Raw genomic sequence first — 18,996 nt, forward strand, 5'->3', positions numbered from 1 at the left:
ATGAGATCTTCCCTAAGCATTAGAGGGATATGTCTCTGAATATGTATTTGTATTGCTTGTATTGCTACTGCTTTATCAAAGGAATTAGCTGAGTGAGTCTCAGAAATTGCTAATACAGTGCATTCAGAAAGTATTCAGACCCCTTTCCTTTTTCCACATTTTGTTATGTTACAGCCTTATTCTAAAATGGATTAAAAAAAATATCAATCTACACACAACACCCCATAATGACAAAACAAAAAAAGGTTTTTAGAAATGTTTGCAAATGTATTAAAAATGTAAAAATGTACATAAGTATTCAGACCCTTTGCTATGAGACTCGAAATTCAGCTCAGGTGCATCCTGTTTCCATTGATCATCCTTGAGATGTTTCTACAACTTGCTTGGAGTCCACCTGTGGTAAATTCAGTTGATTGGACATGATTTGGAAAGGCACACACCTGTCTATATAAGGTCCCACAGTTGACAGTGCATGTCAGCAAAAACCAAGCCATGAGGTCGAGGGAATTGTCCCTAGAGCTCTGAGACAGGATTGTGTCGAGGCACATATCTGGAGAAGGGTATCAAAAAATGTCTGCAGCATTGAAGGTCCCCAAGGACAATGTGGCTTCCATCATTCTAAAATGGAAGAAGTTTGGAACCACCAAGACTCTTCCTAGAGTTGGCCACCTGGCTAAACTGAGCAATCAGGGGAGAAGGGCCTTGGTCAGGAAGGTGACCAAGAACCCGATGGTCACTCTGACAGAGCTCCAGGGTTCCTCTGTGGAGATGGGAGAACCTTCCAGAAGGGCAACCATCTCTGCCACACTCCACCAATCAGGCATTTATGGTAGAGTGGGCAGACGGAAACCACTCCTCACTAAAAGGCGCATGACAGACCGCTTGGAGTTTGCCAGAAGGCACCTAAAAGGACTCTCAGAGCATGAGAAACAAGATCCTCTGGTCTGATGAAACCAAGATTGAACTCTTTGGCCTGAATGCCAAGTGTCACGTCTGGTGGAAACCTGGTACCATCCCAACTGTGAAGCATGATGGTGGAAGAATCATGCCGTGGGGATGTTTTTCAGTGGCACGGACTAGGAGACTAGTCAAGATTGAGGGAAAGATGAACAGAGCAAAGTACAGAGAGATCCTTGATGAAAACCTGTTCCTGAGCGCTCAGAACCTCAGACTGGGGTGAAGGTTCACCTTCCAACAGGATAGGGGAAATGAATGGGGAAAGAATCGAGTTTTGGGATAAACACCGAAAATAAGGTCAGGGTAACACAAGCTTCGATCTTAAATCTTTTGTTCTATGAGATAATATCAGTCAGTTAACATGACCTTCATGAATTGAAGCATTTGTGCTTGTTTTGATTACATACAGTGAAATTCAGAAAGTATTCAGACCCCTTGACTTTTTCCACATTTTGTTACGTTACTTACAGCTTCATTCTAAAATTGATTAAATAGTTGTTTTCCTCAATCTACACACAATTTTTGCATATGTATAGCAGGGCTGAGAGGGAGTTTGGAGTTTAGCCAGAGTGAAATTCTCACTCTCCAAGGAGAGAACAAGGCACTCACAGCCAAGGTAAAAATCCACGATTCCAACATGGATTGTCTACTCAGGGAAAACAGTGTGATGAAGGAGTCACTACTAGACATACAAAGTCATAGCATGTGTGAAAATCATTTTTTTTCTGGGATTCCTGAGGACGCATTCCAAAAACTCAGAGGGCGCAATCAGAAAATTCATGCAATCGGCCTTGAAACTTCCTATAGAGACTGTAAACAAGGTGGCTTTCCACCAAGTAGTCAGACTTGGAGCTCGGAGCGACAAGACCAAGGGTCCCCGACCGATCATTGCAAAATTTGAACAATATCAACGAAAGGAGCTGATCAAAAGTAGGGGAAGGGAGCTTAAAGGGACAAAATTTGGTCTCAATTTCCAAGGGAGATAAACAAACGTCGTAAGAGACCGTATCCGGTACAAAGGCAACAGACGGAGAAGGGTAAGCATGCCTTTCTCATTGTGGACAAACTATAGATGGACAGCTATTCCCGAGACAGCTCCATAACACCATGGCTGTACTAAATTCTACAGGGACTTCAGGTTACGAAAAAAAGAAGGTACTAAACTGTAAAAATATCTGAACATTATGAAGTGGATATGAACACACACATACTCAGGTTTGGAAGGAATCCGTGGCTAACTGCAAGTATTGCAAAGCAATCACTAGCCTCCTATTCAGTTGAGTGGGTGTGTGGCCCCGATTCTAAGTTTAAGGGTCTCTTTTCCAAGCTTAAAATTAAAACATTCAACGTTGGCCATGCTGTCCATCCAGCATGATTTCTGCCGCACTCAAAACAACTGTTAACTCGGAACTGGGAAATCTGACCAGTGAGTTCAAGACAGCTGGGAACTCAGGGAAAAAACTAGCTCCGACTGGGAAAATAAGTTTTGAACGGTCATCCAACTAGGAATTGTAAGTCGGGAACTTGGGCCTCTTTTTAGAGCTGCAACCTGAAGATCACTGACATCATCATGATTCAACCTTGTTTTTTTCCGAGTTGCCAGTTGTCTTGAAAACACCACAAATCCAGAGAATGCCAGACTTTGATGCCAACTTTTTATGACAAAATTTGCCCATGAAGGACCGCCACACCACCTTTCTGTTCAAGTGAGCACAGCACAACAAGTTGAGTCCAAAGATGTATTGTATGTTGCTGCATAAATATTGCAATATGCTAGGGAGATATTTATACTGTAGCTAAGAAAGTAATACTAAGTATATGTTGTGTAGTAAGCTGTTAGTAACCCATGTGCCTCGCCCTAATAATTTGGTAAATTTTGCCCTCTTAATTTAATATACTGTTCTGACTTGGTGGTGCACATGTAGCCTATAACCTGTTTTAGAGAAATGTAATCACTGAATATTGTAAGAGCTTTCATTGTCTGCTTATATGCCCCCTTTATTTATCCTACGGTTCTGACTTGGTGTACAGTAAGAACACTGTAAGAACGACCTATGTTCTGAATTCTGTCTCTGTACATTTTAAAAGTGCTGAACAAATAGTTATATTGACTATGTCCATCCTAGCTCATTAATGTTTTAATCGAAATGACAAATTTCCTCTTATCCACTTGTCGTTCCCTTATGCCATAGTTTGTACATCTCAATTGTCAGTAGAAACCACATTTGTTTAAGCAAATCAGCCATATCAGTTATGTTTTTTTAAAGGCAGTAAATGAGGCTGAATTAACTGTTTCGCTGCCAGACAAGGCTCCACTGATAACCAGGTGGAGCAGTGGTAAGATGTTGGGACTGCTATTGGGACTCAGCTGTTGGGACTGCTATTGGGACAGCTTTCTGTAGGCACTAACAGTTTGTGGGCACCGTTTGTCAACGTTCTAGTGCAATTCATGTATTGATCAGTGTTGTGTAGTGGCGCTCAGCCACTATAGTGTCTTCTCCATCAATCAATTAAATGTATTTATAAAGCCCTTTTTACATCAGCAGATGTCACAAAGTGCTATACAGAAACCCAGCATAAAACCCCAAACAGCAAGCAATGCATATGTAGAAGCAATGTCAGAGACGAACAATCCTTTAGAATTAATACAATACGTTCCTACATTTAAATGGTAAACACGGCCATATGCGACTAGAGTGCCGACATCACTTCCGTGCTTACAGCGTTCCAAGTGTGCACTTGGAAAATGACTCAAGTAAAAGTCAACCAGTAAAATACTACTGAAAGTATTTGGTTTTTAATATACTTAAGTATCAAAAGTGAATGGAATTTCTTCAACATACTTAAGTTTCAAAAGTACAAGTGTAAACCATTTAAAATTCCTTATATTAAGCAAACCAGACAGCACAATTTTCTTGTTTATTTTTTATTGACAGATAGTCAGGGACACACTCCAACACTCAAACATAATTTACAAACAAAGCATTTGTGTTTAGTGAGTCTGACAGTTCAGAGGCATTAGGGATGACCAGGGATGTTCTCTTGATAAGTGTGTGAATTGGACCATTTATCAAGTTTTTTTGTGTGTCAGAGAAAATGTATGGAATAAAAAGTACATTATTTAATTTAGGAATGTAGTGAAGTAAAAGTAGGCAACATTTAAAAAAGTAAAGTACAAGTACCCCAAAAAACGACTTAAGTGGAACTTTAAAGTTTTTTTTACACAACTGAGCAAGACCTAGAAAGAATAAATCCTAAGGGATTTTCCTTCAAAATATAAGTCCTACAATGAATAGTGTGAAAAATAATACAAACCTTCAAAATTGGTAAAATTTTATGAGGAAATGTAAGCAGACTTAAAATTTTGTTTAACAAGATGAAAAAATGAATAAAATGAATCGCCTTTATAGCTCAAATATTATATCATTGATATTGTTAACAGCATTAAAAGTAATGATTACTAGATAGGTAACAGTAATACAAATAACAAAACATTAATGATAATATTAATAATAACAATATGAATAATCATCCCATACTTAATTAGCCCATGCGTATTGCACAATGTTTAGTATGTTTTTCACGTTGAACATACAAGTATTTACACCATTTGATGTACATTCTGTCGGAGTTAAAGTGGGGTCCATTCTTCTCAGGAGCACTTCGAGTTCACATCCATAGGAGTGTTGAAGCTCATTTGGCAGCCCTTACAGAGTGGTCCATCAACTTTAAAAAAATATTGGATTTCAAATTGAACATGTATAGCTATTGCACTATACAAAATTATCTGTACGTTGTGTCACAGTAAAAGCTCCTCTGGGTGTAAACTCTGTGGATTTGGAAACTAGAAGTGCTCCTGAATAGAATGGACCCCCCTTTTCTGTGTATGTACAATATGAAAAACGATTGGATTAAAGTGAACAAATAAATCACAATATGCATGATTCTTTGAATAAGTGTACATTTTCCATAATTTTTCGACCTAATTATTCCTTTACAAAGTAAACAGGACGGGACTCTTATTCCGAAGGATTCCAAAAATCCATGAACCGGAAGTACTTATTTATTCTTGCCTGCTTCACAGCGGTAAATTTGACAACAAGCCCTAGCTAGCTACGTGTATTTCAGGAAGATATTTTGTCCCGTTAATCTGCAAACAATGACTAAATTACAATATCTGAATGTATTTCTAACTGAGCGTTTGATGCAAGCTGCCGAGGATATACTTGGAGTGGTCGGAAACACGATATCCGAGTACCAGGAAGAAATAACCCGGACAAAGAGAGAGAATCAATACCTGAAACGACACTTGATCACACCGGGTATGTAGCCATCAAGACTACTGTACTCTTCTAATTTACACGTATTATCTAGACACGTATTGTATTCTACAGTATTTGACTCTGTAGGGCAGAGACACGGCGAATACCTAATGTAGCAGGCGTAAAGAGACGCCTGGGCGGAGGTTTGTTTTTTAGGGGAAACGGCCGTTAGGTTAAATACTTGAACCGGAAATAACCGATTGTATCTACTCGCGGAGAGTCGTCAATCCCAAACCACCCCACCAACGCGATCAGAGGGCCCTCGGTAGCGAGGGGATCAATAAACCCATAAAGTTGGGGACACACTGGTGACTTAAGTGCAATACATGTTCCACTTTTAAATAATAAATACGAGCATTCAAATGAATAACCCCCACACAGTCGTTTTACAATATTTTACTTTTATTTTAAAAGGGAGTCCCATAACTCTCAGAAACCCTTCTCCATTATCTAGGGTTTCCAGGTGTTACATTCCACCACCGTTGGCTCCACGTGAACTACAATTCCGAAGCTGTGTTTTATTTTTTAGAAACTCCAATCATCGCTTTCAAACCAGTTTTCTAAACACATGCTGATATTCCCCTTATCTTTCATATCAGCAATACATAATATTTCAATTAAAGAAACAGTCTCAGTTTTGCACAGATGCATAACCTGTGTGCTTCCAGTTGACTAACCACACTACATCCCCTGTTATGCTTACACACAGGTGTTTGTGTAATGCTAGATAGCTATTTATCACAGGTTGCCACCTATGTCTTATAATTAGGTACGCCTCTCCATTATTTTGTGTGAACTTGCACTACATGCCACGACAACTGCCATTGAGTGTACTTGAAACAGTACAAAGCCAATTAGCATTACGTCACTACATGCCGTACATTAGCTAGCTAGTACACACACGCTAGGCCTGCTCTACGCACTCAATGAACATTTTTTTTTTTGCGAACAGTGTTTGATTGAGTTAAATTATTAGACTTAGTTATGACTATCCAATCTACTCATCACAGGAATAGTAGGCTATTTTACATCAATCTGACAGCCTGTGCCCAAGGAAGCGAAGGTAACCTGCCTAAATGATTACCGCCCCGTAGCACTAACGTCGGTAGCCATGAAGGCTGAAAAGCTGGTCATGGCTCAGAACAACAGCAACCTCCCGGATACCGTAGACCCACTCCAATTTGCATACCGCCCCAACAGATCCACAGATGATGCAATCTCAATCGCACTCCACACTGCTCTTTCCCACCTGGACAAAAGGAACACCTATGTGAGAATGCTGTCCATTGACTACAGCTCAGCGTTCAACACCATAGTGCCCAAGAAGCTCATCACTAAGCTAAGGACCCTGGGACTAAACACCTCCCTCTGCAACTGGATCCTGGACTTCCTGATGGGCCTCCCCCAGGTGGTAAGGTTAGGCAACAACACGTATGCAACGCTGATCCTCAATACTGGGGCTCCTCGGGGGTGTGTACTTAGTCCCCTCCTGTACTCGCTGTTCACCCATGACTGCGAGGCCAAACACGACTCCAACACCCTCATTAAGTTTGCTGATGACACAACAGTGGTAGGCCTGATCACCGACAACGATGAGACAGCCTATTGGAAGGAGGTCAGAGAACTGGCAGAGTGATGCCAGAACAACAACCTCTCCCTTAATGTGAGCAAGACAAAGGAGCTGATCGTGGACTACAGGAAAAAGCGGGCTGAACAGGCCCCCATTAACATCGACAGGGCTGTAGTGGGTTGAGTGTTTCTAGTTTCTTGGTGTCCACATCCCCAATGAACTATCATGGTCCAAACACACCAAGACAGTTGTGAAGAGGGAACTACAAAACATTTTCCCTCTCAGGAGACTGAAAAGATTTGGCATGGGTCCCCAGATCCTCAGTTATACAGCTGCATCATCGAGAGCATCCTGACCGGTTGCATCACCGCCTGGTATGGCAACTGCTCGGCATCTGACCATAAGGCACTACAGAGGGTAGTGCGTACAGCCCAGTACATCACCGGGGTCAAGCTTCCTGCCATCCAGGACCTATATAATAGGTGGTGTCAGAGGAAGACTGTTGTCTCTGCTACCGCATGGCAAGCGGTGTCAGAGCGCCAAGTCTATGACCAAAAGGCTCCTTAACAGCTTCTACCCCCAAGCCATAAGACTGCTGAACAATTAATCAAATGGCCACCGGATTATTTACATTGACCACCATTTGTTTTGTACACTGCTGCTACTCACTGTTTATTATCTATGCATAGTCACTTCACCCCTACCTACATGGACAAATGACCTCAGCTAACCTGAGTATATGGCTGTGTTATTGTGTTACTTTTTATTATTTTTTACTTTTGTTTATTTGGTAAATATTCTCAACTCTTCTTGAACTGCACTGTTGATTAATGGCTTGCAAGTAAGCATTTCACAGTAAGGTCTATACTTGTTGTATTTGGCGCATGTGACAGTTTGATTTGAAATGTGATGACACATCGAATGCTTTATTATAACGGTGCATTTTTATGGTGAAAGTTAGCTTCCTTGGCTCGGTTGAAGTGGTTATCGAAGTACAGTGGGGCAAAAAAGTATTTTGTCAGCCACCAATTGTGCAAGTTCTCCCACTTTAAAAGATGAGAGTCCTGTAATTTTCATCATAGGTACACTTCAACTATGACAGACAAAATGAGAAAAAAAAATCCAGAAAATCACATTGTAGGATTTTTAATGAATTTATTTGCAAATTATGGTGGAAAAGAAGTAGTTGGTCAATAACAAAAGTTTATCTCAATACTTTGTTATATACCCTTTGTTGGCAATGACAGAGGTCAAATGTTTTCTGTAAGTGTTCACAAGGTTTTCACACACTGTTGCTGGTATTTTGGCCCATTCCTCCATGTAGATCTCCTCTAGAGCAGTGATGTTTTGGGGCTGTTGCTGGGCAACACAGACTTTCAACTCATTCCAAAGATTTTATATGGGGTTGAGATCTGGAGACTGGCTAGGCCACTCCTGGACCTTGAAATGCTTCTTACGAACTCCTTCGTTGCCCGACTCCTTCGTTGCCCGGGCGGTGTGTTTGGGATCATTGTCATGCTGAAAGACCCAGCCACGTTTCATCTTCAATGCCCTTGCTGATGGAATGAGGTTTTCACTCAATCTCACGATACATGGCCCCATTAATTATTTCCTTTACACGGATCAGTCGTCCTGGTCCCTTTGCAGAAAAACAGCCCCAAAGCATGATGTTTCCACCCCCATGCTTCACAGTAGGTATGGTGTTCTTTGGATGCAACTCAGCATTCTTTGTCCTCCAAACACAACAAGTTGAGTTTTTACCAAAAAGTTATATTTTGGTTTCATCTGACCATATGACATTCTCCCAAGCTTCTTCTGGATCATCCAAATGCTCTCTAGCAAACTTCAGACGGGCCTGGACATGTACTGGCTTAAGCAGGGGGACACGTCTGGCACTGCAGGATTTGAGTCCCTGGCGGCGAAGTGCGTTACTGATGGTAGGCTTTGTTACTTTGGTCCCAGCTCTCTGCAGGTCATTCCCTAGGTCCCCCCCTTGTGGTTCTGGGATTTTTGCTCACCGTTCTTGTGATCATTTTGACCCCACGTGGTGAGATCTTGCGTGGAGCCCCAGATCGAGGGAGATTATCAGTGGTCTTGTATGTCTTCCATTTCCTAATAATTGCTCCCACAGTTGATTTCTTCAAACCAAGCTGCTTACCTATAGCAGATTCAGTCTCCCCGGCCTGGTGCAGGTCTACAATTTTGTTTCTGGTGTTCTTTGACAGCTCTTTGGTCTTGGCCATAGTGGAGTTTGGAGTGTGACTGTTTGAGGTTGTGGACAGGTGTCTTTTATACTGATAACAAGTTCAAACAGGTGCCATGAATACAGGTAAAGAGTGAAGGACAGAGGAGCCTCTTAAAAAAGAAGTTACAGGTCTGTGAGAGCCAGAAATATTGCTTGTTTGTAGGTGACCAAATACTTATTTTCCACCATAATTTCCAAATAAATTCATTAAAAATCCTACAATTTTCTGGAGGAAAAAAAAATCTCATTTTGTCTGTCATAGTTGAAGTGTACCTATGATGAAAATTACAGGCCTCTCATCTTTTTAAGTGGGAGAAATTGGTGGCTGACTAAATACTTTTCTGCCCCACTATATCTAATTAGCCCCTACACCATCCATAATTTCCACTCCCTCTGCTTTGGGAGATGTGTGCATATGAAAGTGGCACAGGTGACTGTGCAAATAGAGGAGTGGGGAAAGGGTGATATTCAATTCAGCCAAAGACATAGCGATTACATTTAACAGAACAAGCTAGCTAACACAATGTTGGTCTTGTCAATAGCTGTCATTGCTTTCATTGATGTCATTTATTGTCTTCTTTACACCAGCTCCTCAGCCCATTGTCTCTTGGGTCTCAGAGCAGCAAACTCCCCCTGAGCAACAGCACTGTGAGCAGGAGTGGAGCCCAAGTCTGGGGCAGAGGGACCCAGAGCCCACACAGATTAAAGAGGAACAGGGTGAACTCAGGACCCATCAGGAGGAAGAGCAGATTCAAGGGCCGGAGGCTGATACCAAAGAAGACTCCATAATCATTCCTCCCTGTGTGAAAAGTGACTGTGATCAGGAGCCACCTCAGCCCACACATCTTCCCCAAACTGTGGAGAACAGAGAGAAGTACTCTCTACTGACCAACACAACTGGACAGATCAAAACAGAACCTGGTGGAGAGGGCTATGGAGTATCACTATCAGAACCAACCAGTGACTCCCCTCAGTCTCAGCCCCTCTCTGCAGTAAATCCAGACTGTTCTAGAACACAGAGTGAGAACACTGAAAGTGTTCCTGATGTTTCGAGAGATCCAGAAAGGAGACCAGAGGACACACAGACACACTCATGTACTCAGTGTGGTGCTGTGTTCTGTGAGCTATCCCAACTGGAGGCACACATGCTATCCCACACAGAACCACACAGTGGTGACACTAGTCACAGGCAAATCCTCTGCACAGTCTGTTGGAAGTCATTCACCTCTACCAGTTGCCTTAAGGTCCACCTGTGTTCTCACTCTAAGGATAAGCCCTTCCACTGTGGTGTGTGTGGCAAGAGTTTCAGCTACTCAGGGAGGTTAAAGGAGCACCAACGCATTCACACGGGAGAGAGACCATACCGCTGCCACGTGTGTGGTAAACGCTTCAACCAGTCAGTCCATCTGAAGACCCACCTGAGGGTCCACACGGGGGAGAAGCCCTACTCCTGTCCTGTCTGCGGGAAAGGATTCAGTCAGTCCAGCCATATCAAGGGACACCTCAGAACTCACACTGAGGGAGGTAGAAGAAAAATGCCTTTGAGTGGAAAGAGCCCATGAGAGGTTAGACAGTCTTCTATTCTCAAAGTAGCCAGTGTTTGGAAAGAGAATGACACATTCCTTCTCTTCAATGCTACTAATTCTACATATTATTGTGACATTAGAGGACTATAGCATGTGTGATGTTTTGCAGACTGAGGCACTTCATGTCTGCATTGATTCGTGAGTTGCTTAATAACATGCTATGAAAATACTTGTGCCTCATGTATCACTAGGTTACACTAACTATGTTAAGAGAGAAATATAATGTTCATTTTGGTTAGATTTGTTTCCTGAAGTGCTCAGTGGGATAATGGTTACAGCCTTTTTTTAAATCAATGTTGTAAAACCATGTTTGAACACTAGATGGGATACTTGAGTTCTCTCACCCAGGAACACAGAGGTCAGTCTTCGTATGACAGGAAGTCCATTATACCAATATTATCCCTGTTTTTATTTTACACGCCCTAGAGTCCATTTCATTGAAACTGACCGAGAAAGGTTTTCTACTGTACACAAGTTTACCTCTGTACACAAGTTTACCTCAAGTTCTTTCATTATGTCAATTTATCATTCGTTAGAGTAGGCTAAACTTGTCTAGTATGTGAATCGATGTACAGTGTTTATTTTTATGGTAGGTCTAGCTAGGAGCTACTTCTGAGCTGACTAACTGTTAGAGGTTGCCCTCTAGGGGGGAAATAAAGACGAGATCTGAAAAATAAAGTTGGATCAAATCAGGGAACACTGCCCCCTCTCATTGAAGCCACGACGTTCAAGGCCGACTGCAGTACTGCTGGCATTGTTTGCCGAATACAGGATCCCCCGATTATAGGGAATGGGAAAATGGCAATTTTCATGTAAATAAATACAAATTAGAAGACATTCATGGAACTAATAATTGCTTCTATTACACCAGATGTATGTCATTGAACCGATTTTAAAAACTAAAAATAATAATAAAATTAATTAATAATAATAATTCAAATTCCACAGAGAAGAAGTTAAGGGTAACTTAGTAGCTAATGGCAGCCTGCAGTACCCCGGTCGGCATTTAACTTGAGATACTCTGAGGGGCAGCAATGAGCTGGGACACGAGAGGTGTCCAGCTGCGACATCGTCCTTCAGGGTCTCTGCTGCCACCTACCTATATGTCATCTCAGTGCAGTGCATCTCTCTGGGAAAGTGGGGGTTTCAAAAGGAGTGGGCGTTTTTCAAAAGCAACCATATAATTAGAAATGGGGGTCTCGAAAGGTGCCACTCGATGTAATTTGGGTTATCGGACGTTAGTCACTGTCTGCAGATGACAGTAAGGAATTCCAGTTATGCAACAAGAAGGCTATTCACTCACTGTGAGCTGTTTTTGAACGTTACCTACCAGTAGCCATGTATGTAACGTTAAGTTCGTAAATGCTAGGTAACGTTAGCTACCTTGTAAAGTTTAAACAAATCATTAATTTTACCATGTATTTTTTATTCTATCTTTGATAAATAATAATAATTGAAATGTCAAGTCATGGCAGTTTTTGAAATCCCCACTTTTCCTGAGAGATGCACTGTCCCACTCCTTTTCAATGGCGTTGCTGGATATTGGTGGGAACTAGGAGATGCTGTCATACACGTCGATCCAGAGCATCTCAAACATGCTCAAGGGGTGTCTGAGTATGCAGGCCATGGAAGAACTGGGACATTTTCAGCTTCCAGGAATTGTGTACAGATCCTTGTGACATGGGTCCGTGCATTATCATGCTGAAACATAAGTTGATGGCAGCGGATGAATGGCACGAAAATGGGCCTCAGGATCTTGCCATGGTATCTGTGCATTCAAATTGCCATTGATAAAATGCAATTGTGTTCGTTGTCCGTAGCCTTCCCATACCATAACCACCATGGGGCACCACCGTTGACATCAACAAACTGCTCTCCCACATGATGCCATGTCTGTCATCTGCCTGGTACAGTTGAAACCGGGATTAATCTGTGAAGAGCACACCTGCATGCCAGTGGCCATCGAAGGAGAGACGGTTACCATGCCAAACTGCAGTCAGGTCAAGACCCTGGTGAGGACAACGAGCACGCAGATGAGCTTGCCTGAGACTGTTTCTGACCGTTTGTGCATACATTATTTGATTGCACAAACCCACAGTTTCATCAGCTGTCCGAGTGGCCGGTCTGACACAGGTACAGAAGCTGGATGTAGAGGTCCTGGGCTGGTGTGGTTACACGTGATCTGCGGTTGTGAGGCCAGTTGGACATACTGTTAAGTTTGAAATGAAATGTTTGCTAATATGGCTGTTAATGGGGCAATTGATGGCTGCAACCACCAGACTGGTAATAGTAGTTTAAAATATAATACTACTTTTTAAAAAACAGTGGTGCACATTTATAAATGTATCGTTCTATTTATTATCAATTCAGGCAATTTATCATATGGATTTTTGTTCATATAGCCGAGCTCGACCTATACACGACGCCAACTTTACCATATTATCCTGGAGGCATACTTACACTCCCAGTCTCACTGTACATTCCCTTAATTTGCGTGAATGATCTATGAACTTTAAACTAAGTAAAAATCGAATACAAAATAATTTGTTTAGCATTGGTCTTCCATTCTAAAGAAAATGGTTGCTACGCAGGCTGGTTAATGTTCTTCCTGGTAGCTAGCCAAATTCAACTAGGGGTGTGTTCATAAATTCAATCTGGAGTGCAAGAGTGCACTTTTGGCATTGAGAGAACACCTCACTCTGACCATTTTACTTGCCCTTGCAGAGCTGGTCAGGCTGTTTTTATGTTATCCAGAGCATTGGTGACTGACTAACTGTGCTCCTGGCAACCATTTAATTAAGCTTTTTTGCTGATGTTTACCGACACCTCCCATATTCAAGGGGTGTTGAGAGTTCATAAATTCATCAGTTATTCTGCAATCTGGCACACTCAGATGTGAGTGCTCTGAAATCAGAGTAGATAGCCAGAGTGAATTTACGGACGCACCCTAACTCAGTCACGTCAAACATTGAACCTGGAATGACAGTATAGTAGCTGCATTTTCATTTGTTTGATCTTTTTTTCTATTGGCATTTATTTGGATATTTCTATGATAATGTTAGAAAGGTGATTTAGATTGGCTCAAAAAATTGTCTTGTCTGGGCACTGTTCACAGAGATTGAAATTCAGAAGTTGGCCAGGCAGACAGTGAGGCTTATAAATGGACCCCTGATGTACCAAACTAAATGCTGGGCTAGAAGCAAGTTGAAATAATGTGTGGGTTGAGAGAAATATACAAGATATGATTCAGACAGGAACATGGTATTCTTATGGAGGCGCAGTGATAATTTTCAGATGGAACTGTTAGCAAGCAATTGCATAGGTGTGTCTGTGACGGCCAATACAGCACAGCTTGGAACACTGCTCGTCCAATCAGCATCCAGGATCCAAACAACCAGTTTAATAATTAAGCAATAAGGCCAGAGGAGGTGTGCCATATGGCCAATATAACACAGCTAAGGGCTGTTCTTATGCACAATGAAATGCGGAGTGCCTGGATTACAGCCCTTAGCTGTGGCATATTGGCAATATAACACAAACTCCTTACTGCTATTTTATACCATGGAATTATTGAATACTCGTTTCTGATTGGCTTGAAGGGCATTCTAGTGTGCATTATTTTGCTATAACGCAAGGACCTGTATATCAGCAAGGTAGAATTCAATGGCTAAACAAGCAAGTATGTTTCTTTGGTTACCAAGGCAACTACTGTAGCTATCTATACTGAACAAAAATATATACATGCAACAATTTCAAAGATTTTACTGAATTACACTTCATAGAAGGAAATCAGTCAATTGAAATAAATTCATTAGGCCCTCATTTATGGATTTCACATGACTGGGCAGGGCATAGCCATAGGAGGGCATAGGCCCACCCACTGGGAAGCCAGGCTCAGGCAGGCTTAGTTTTTCCCACAAAAGGGCTTTATTAAAGATAGAAATACTTCTCAGCACACCCCTCAGACAATCCCACAGGGGAAGAAGCCCGGATGTCGGCTGTGGAGGTCCTGGGCTGAAGTGGTTACACGTGATCTGCGGTTGTGAGGCCAGTTGGACGTACTGACAAATTCTCTGAAGCGATGTTGGAAGCGGCTTATGGTAAAGAAATTAACATTCAATTCTCTGGCAAAAGCTCTGGTGGATATTCCTGTAGTCAGCATGTCAATTGCACACTCCCTCAACTTGAGACATCTGTGGCAATGTGTTGTGTGACAAAACTGCACATTTTAGAGTGGCCTTTTATTGTCCCCAGCACAAGATGCACCTGTGTAATGTCCATGCTAATTTAATCAGCTTCTTGATATGCCACACCTGTTTGGTGGATAAACTGTCCACTTTAATAAATGGAACACTAGTCACTGGGGCTCCCGAGTGGCGCTGCTGTCTAAGGCACTGCATCTCAGTGCTAGAGGTGTCACTACAGACCCTGGTTCGATTCCAGGCTGTATCACAACCGGCTGTGATTGGGAGTCCCAGAGGGCGGTGCACAATTGGCCTAGCATCGTCCGGGTTATGGTTTGGTCGGGGTAGGCCATCATTGTAAATAAGAATTTGTTCTTAACTGACTTGCCTAGTTCAATAAAGGTTAAACATTTTTTAGAATAATAATGTTTACATATCTTGCATTACTCAACTCGTATGTATATACTGTATCCTATACTATTCTACTGTATGCCCCTCTGACATTGCTCATCTGTTTAGCATATATTTATATATTTATATATTCTTAATTCCATTCCTTTACTTAGATTTGTGTGTATAGGGTATATGTTATGAAATTGTTAGATATTACTGCACTGTCGGAGCAATAACATATGCTAAACAAGTGTATGTGACCAATAAGATTTGATTTGAAAGAGATACCTAGTCAGTATAACTGAATGCATTCAACTGAAATGTGTCTTCCGCATTTGACTGAATCAGAGAGGTACTGTGGGGCTGCCTTAATCGACATCCATGTCTTCGGCGCCCTGGGAATAGTGGGTTAACTGCCATGCTCAGGGACAGAACGACAGAATTATCTTGGAAAAGGAGAAATGCTAAAAATTAGAGGGAAATAAAGCTTTTTGTGCGTATGGAAAAATTCTGGGATCTTTTATTTCAGCTCATGAAACATGGGACCAATACTTTACATGTTGCGTTTATATTTTTGCAGTGGTGGAAAAAGTACTCAATTGTCATACTTGAGTAAAAGTAAAGATACCTTAATAGAAAATGACTCAAGTCACCCAGTAAAATACTACTTGAGTAAAAGTCTTAAAGTATTTGGTTTTAAATATACTTAAGTATCAACATTAAATGTTATTGCTAAAAATGTACTTAAGTATCAAAAGTAAAAGTATAAATAATACATTCGTTATTAAGCAAAACATATGGCACCATTTTCGGATAGCCAGGGGCATCTCCAACATAATATACAAATTAAGCATTTGTGTTTAGTGAGTCGGTCAGATCAGAGGCAGTAGGGATGACCAGGGATGTTCTCTTGATAAGTGTATGAATTGGACCATTTTCCTGTCTATCGAACGAGTACTTTTGGGTGTCGGGAAAATGTATGGAGTAAGAAATATAAATAGTAATGTACAGATACCCCAAAAAACTAAAGTAGAACTTTAAAGTATTTTTACTTAAGTACTTTACACCACTGTATTTTCATTCAGTATAGTAAACTTGCTACCTACTTCAGTGGATGCTGAACACATTTCTACCTGCAAATTAGTTAAATTATAGCCATGGCATAAAAAGGATAATCAACTCTGCGCTCTATGGGTTCTCTGGAAAATAATGCAACTCTGGCTGAAACAATCAGCATTCAGGACTTGAACCACCCAGTTTATAATAATTTTTAAAAAAAGACAATTTTATAACTGAAAATGTACAATTATTTGTGTAAAACGAACACTGAAATACGAATCAGACATCTCCTGGCTTCAAAACAGAAGTCCAAACTGGCTCGAAACACCCAGTTTATAATAGACCGTATACCATGTCTATGAAAAAACATTTCATTTTACTGTCTAATTATGTTGGTAACCAGTTTATGTAAAGTCTAATCAACGAGGGGCTATGCGTTCTATAGAAAATAATGAACTACGTGGAAGGTGTGTTCCACAGAAACTGTTGCCGTTGAGACTCGTGTTTTGCGGATACTAATTAATGAAACTGCCCGTTGAGGACTTGTGAGGCATCTGTTTCTCATTCTAGACACTAATGTACATCTTCAGTTTCTTGGCAATTTCTTGCATGGAATAGCCTTAATTTCTCAGAACAACAATAGACTGACGAGTTTCAGAAAAAATGTATTTATTTCTGGCCATTTTGAGCCTGTAATCGAACCCACAAATGTTGATGCTCCAGATATTCAACTAGTCTGAAGGAGGCTAGTTTTATTGCTTCTTTAATCAGAACAACAGTTTACAGCTGTGCTAACATAATTGCAAAAGGTTTTTCTAATGATCAATTAGCATTTTAAAATGATCAACTTGGATTAGCTAACACAGGGGTGATGGTGGCTGATAATGGAACTCTGTACGCCTATGTAGATATTCCATAAAACAAATCGTTCGTTTCCAGCTACAATAGTCATTTATAACATTAACAATGTCTACACTGTATTTCTAATCAATTTGATGTTATTGTAATGGACAAAAAATTAGCTTTTCTTTCAAAAACAAGAACATTTCTAAGTGACTCCAAACTTTTGAACGGTAGTGTTTTTAAAATATTTTTTTCGAAATTGCATCTCTACACTTAAAAAAAAAAAAAAATGTTTGTTTGTAGAATGAGCAGCGATGCTCCTCTGAGTGTGAACTCTGTGGATTTGGAAACTACAGGTGCTCCTGAGTAGAATGGAGCCTAATTTCACTGGGACAATATGTGCAATATGTATATGTGCAACATGAAAAAAGTACTGAACATTGTGCAATAGGAATGGGCTAATTAAGAAAGGGAAAGGGGGATACCTAGTCAGTTGTACAACTGAATGCATTCAACTGAAATGTCTTTCGCGTTTAACCCAACCCCTCTGAATCAGAGAGGTGCGGGCGGGCTGCCATAATCGGCATCCACATTTTCAACAATGGGATTTAAGTGTTTTATAAAGTTGATTATTATAATGATAATCATGTTATTACTATTATTGTTATTACTATTATTTTTAATAGTAGCATTATAAATAATGTTATTTGTATTACTGTATAGTATCTTGTAATCATGACTTCAAAAAGGTTGTTCCAATATGAAATTTAAGTTGATTGGCCACTCTTTAAGGGCCACAAAATGAACAGCGATGCTCGGCTGGCTGTAAACACTGTGGATTTGGAAACTAGAAGTGCTCCTGATTAGAATGGACCTCCCTTTATTGTGACATAATGTACAGAAACATTGTGTATGGTGCAATATGTATGTCCAATATGAATTTTGGGGGGAATTTAAGCTGATAGACCACTCTTTAAAGGGGCAATCTGCAGTTGTTACATACATTTTTTGACTTTTAAATGAATGATATGTACCCATTGATTCTTAAAGAATATAACATATAAATGCACCATGAGCTTAGTTCAACTGCCGTACCCCTTTAGTACCCAAAATATAAGCAAATGTAAACAAGCACTTTATAGCCTCAACTTGGTTAGAACTACAATTTTATAGATGGCCAGTCCTTCCATCCATAGCTCTTTCTATGAATTTTACATTTCTCAAGCCCGAAATCTCTGATTTTTACTGAAACAGGGCGGGATGGCTTTATTGTTTTAACACCTGATTGACACTAAGTGTCGAGCATCAATGCTCCTCTGGTTGTAAACTCTGGATTTGGAAACTACAAGTGCTCTTGAGTAGAATGGACCCTCCTTTTTACTGTGACACAATTTACAGAAAATGATATATGGTGCAATAGGTATTTATTGTTATTCAGCTGATAGGTCACTCTTTTTAAGGGCTGCAAATTGAGCAGCAACGTGTAGCTCTGTTGGTAGAGCATGGCCCCTGCAGCGGCAGGGTGGTGGGTTCGATTCCCACGGGGGACCAGTACGAAACAAATATTCAAACGAATGCACTCACTACTGTAAGTCGCTCTGGATAAGCGTGTCTGCTAAATTATTAAAATGTAACGCTCCTCTGGCTGTAAACTCTGGATTTGGATACTAGAAGTGCCCCTGAGTAGAATGCACCCTTTGTTGACCATTTGAGCCTTGAAATAATAATAAATCGCATATAAATACTTGTAATTATTATTGATATGATAACTAGTATAAAATATGTAATTGTGCATATTTTCTATCTTCGCCCTAATTATTCGTTTACAAAGCATACA

General features: G+C 40.7%; 1 protein-coding gene across 2 annotated transcripts; it reads left to right on the forward strand.

Moving 5' to 3' along the window:
• Positions 1-5,035: 5,035 nt before the first annotated feature.
• Positions 5,036-15,712, forward strand: LOC139422766 (zinc finger protein 70-like). Of its 2 annotated transcripts, XM_071174098.1 has the most exons (3): positions 5,036-5,279; positions 9,683-10,659; positions 12,501-15,712. In XM_071174098.1, exons 1-2 carry the CDS (start codon positions 5,117-5,119, stop codon positions 10,654-10,656), a joined length of 1,137 nt encoding a protein of 378 aa, XP_071030199.1. In that variant the 5' UTR covers positions 5,036-5,116; the 3' UTR covers positions 10,657-10,659; positions 12,501-15,712. The 2 variants fall into 2 exon arrangements, with proteins under 2 accessions (XP_071030199.1, XP_071030198.1); XM_071174097.1 differs by lacking the exon at positions 12,501-15,712 and having other exon boundaries at positions 9,683-11,597.
• The last annotated feature ends 3,284 nt before the right edge of the window (positions 15,713-18,996 follow it).

This window comes from Oncorhynchus clarkii, chromosome 12 (assembly GCF_045791955.1).
Source record: "Oncorhynchus clarkii lewisi isolate Uvic-CL-2024 chromosome 12, UVic_Ocla_1.0, whole genome shotgun sequence".
In the NCBI taxonomy this organism is placed as follows: Eukaryota; Metazoa; Chordata; class Actinopteri; order Salmoniformes; family Salmonidae; genus Oncorhynchus; species Oncorhynchus clarkii.

Coding starts and splice junctions, on each gene's coding strand:
- LOC139422766 (XM_071174098.1), top strand. CDS start 5,117: ATGACTAAATTACAATATCTGAATGTATTTCTAACTGAGCGTTTGATG. Junction 5,280..9,682: donor ACGACACTTGATCACACCGG/GTATGTAGCCAT, acceptor TCTTTACACCAG/CTCCTCAGCCCATTGTCTCT.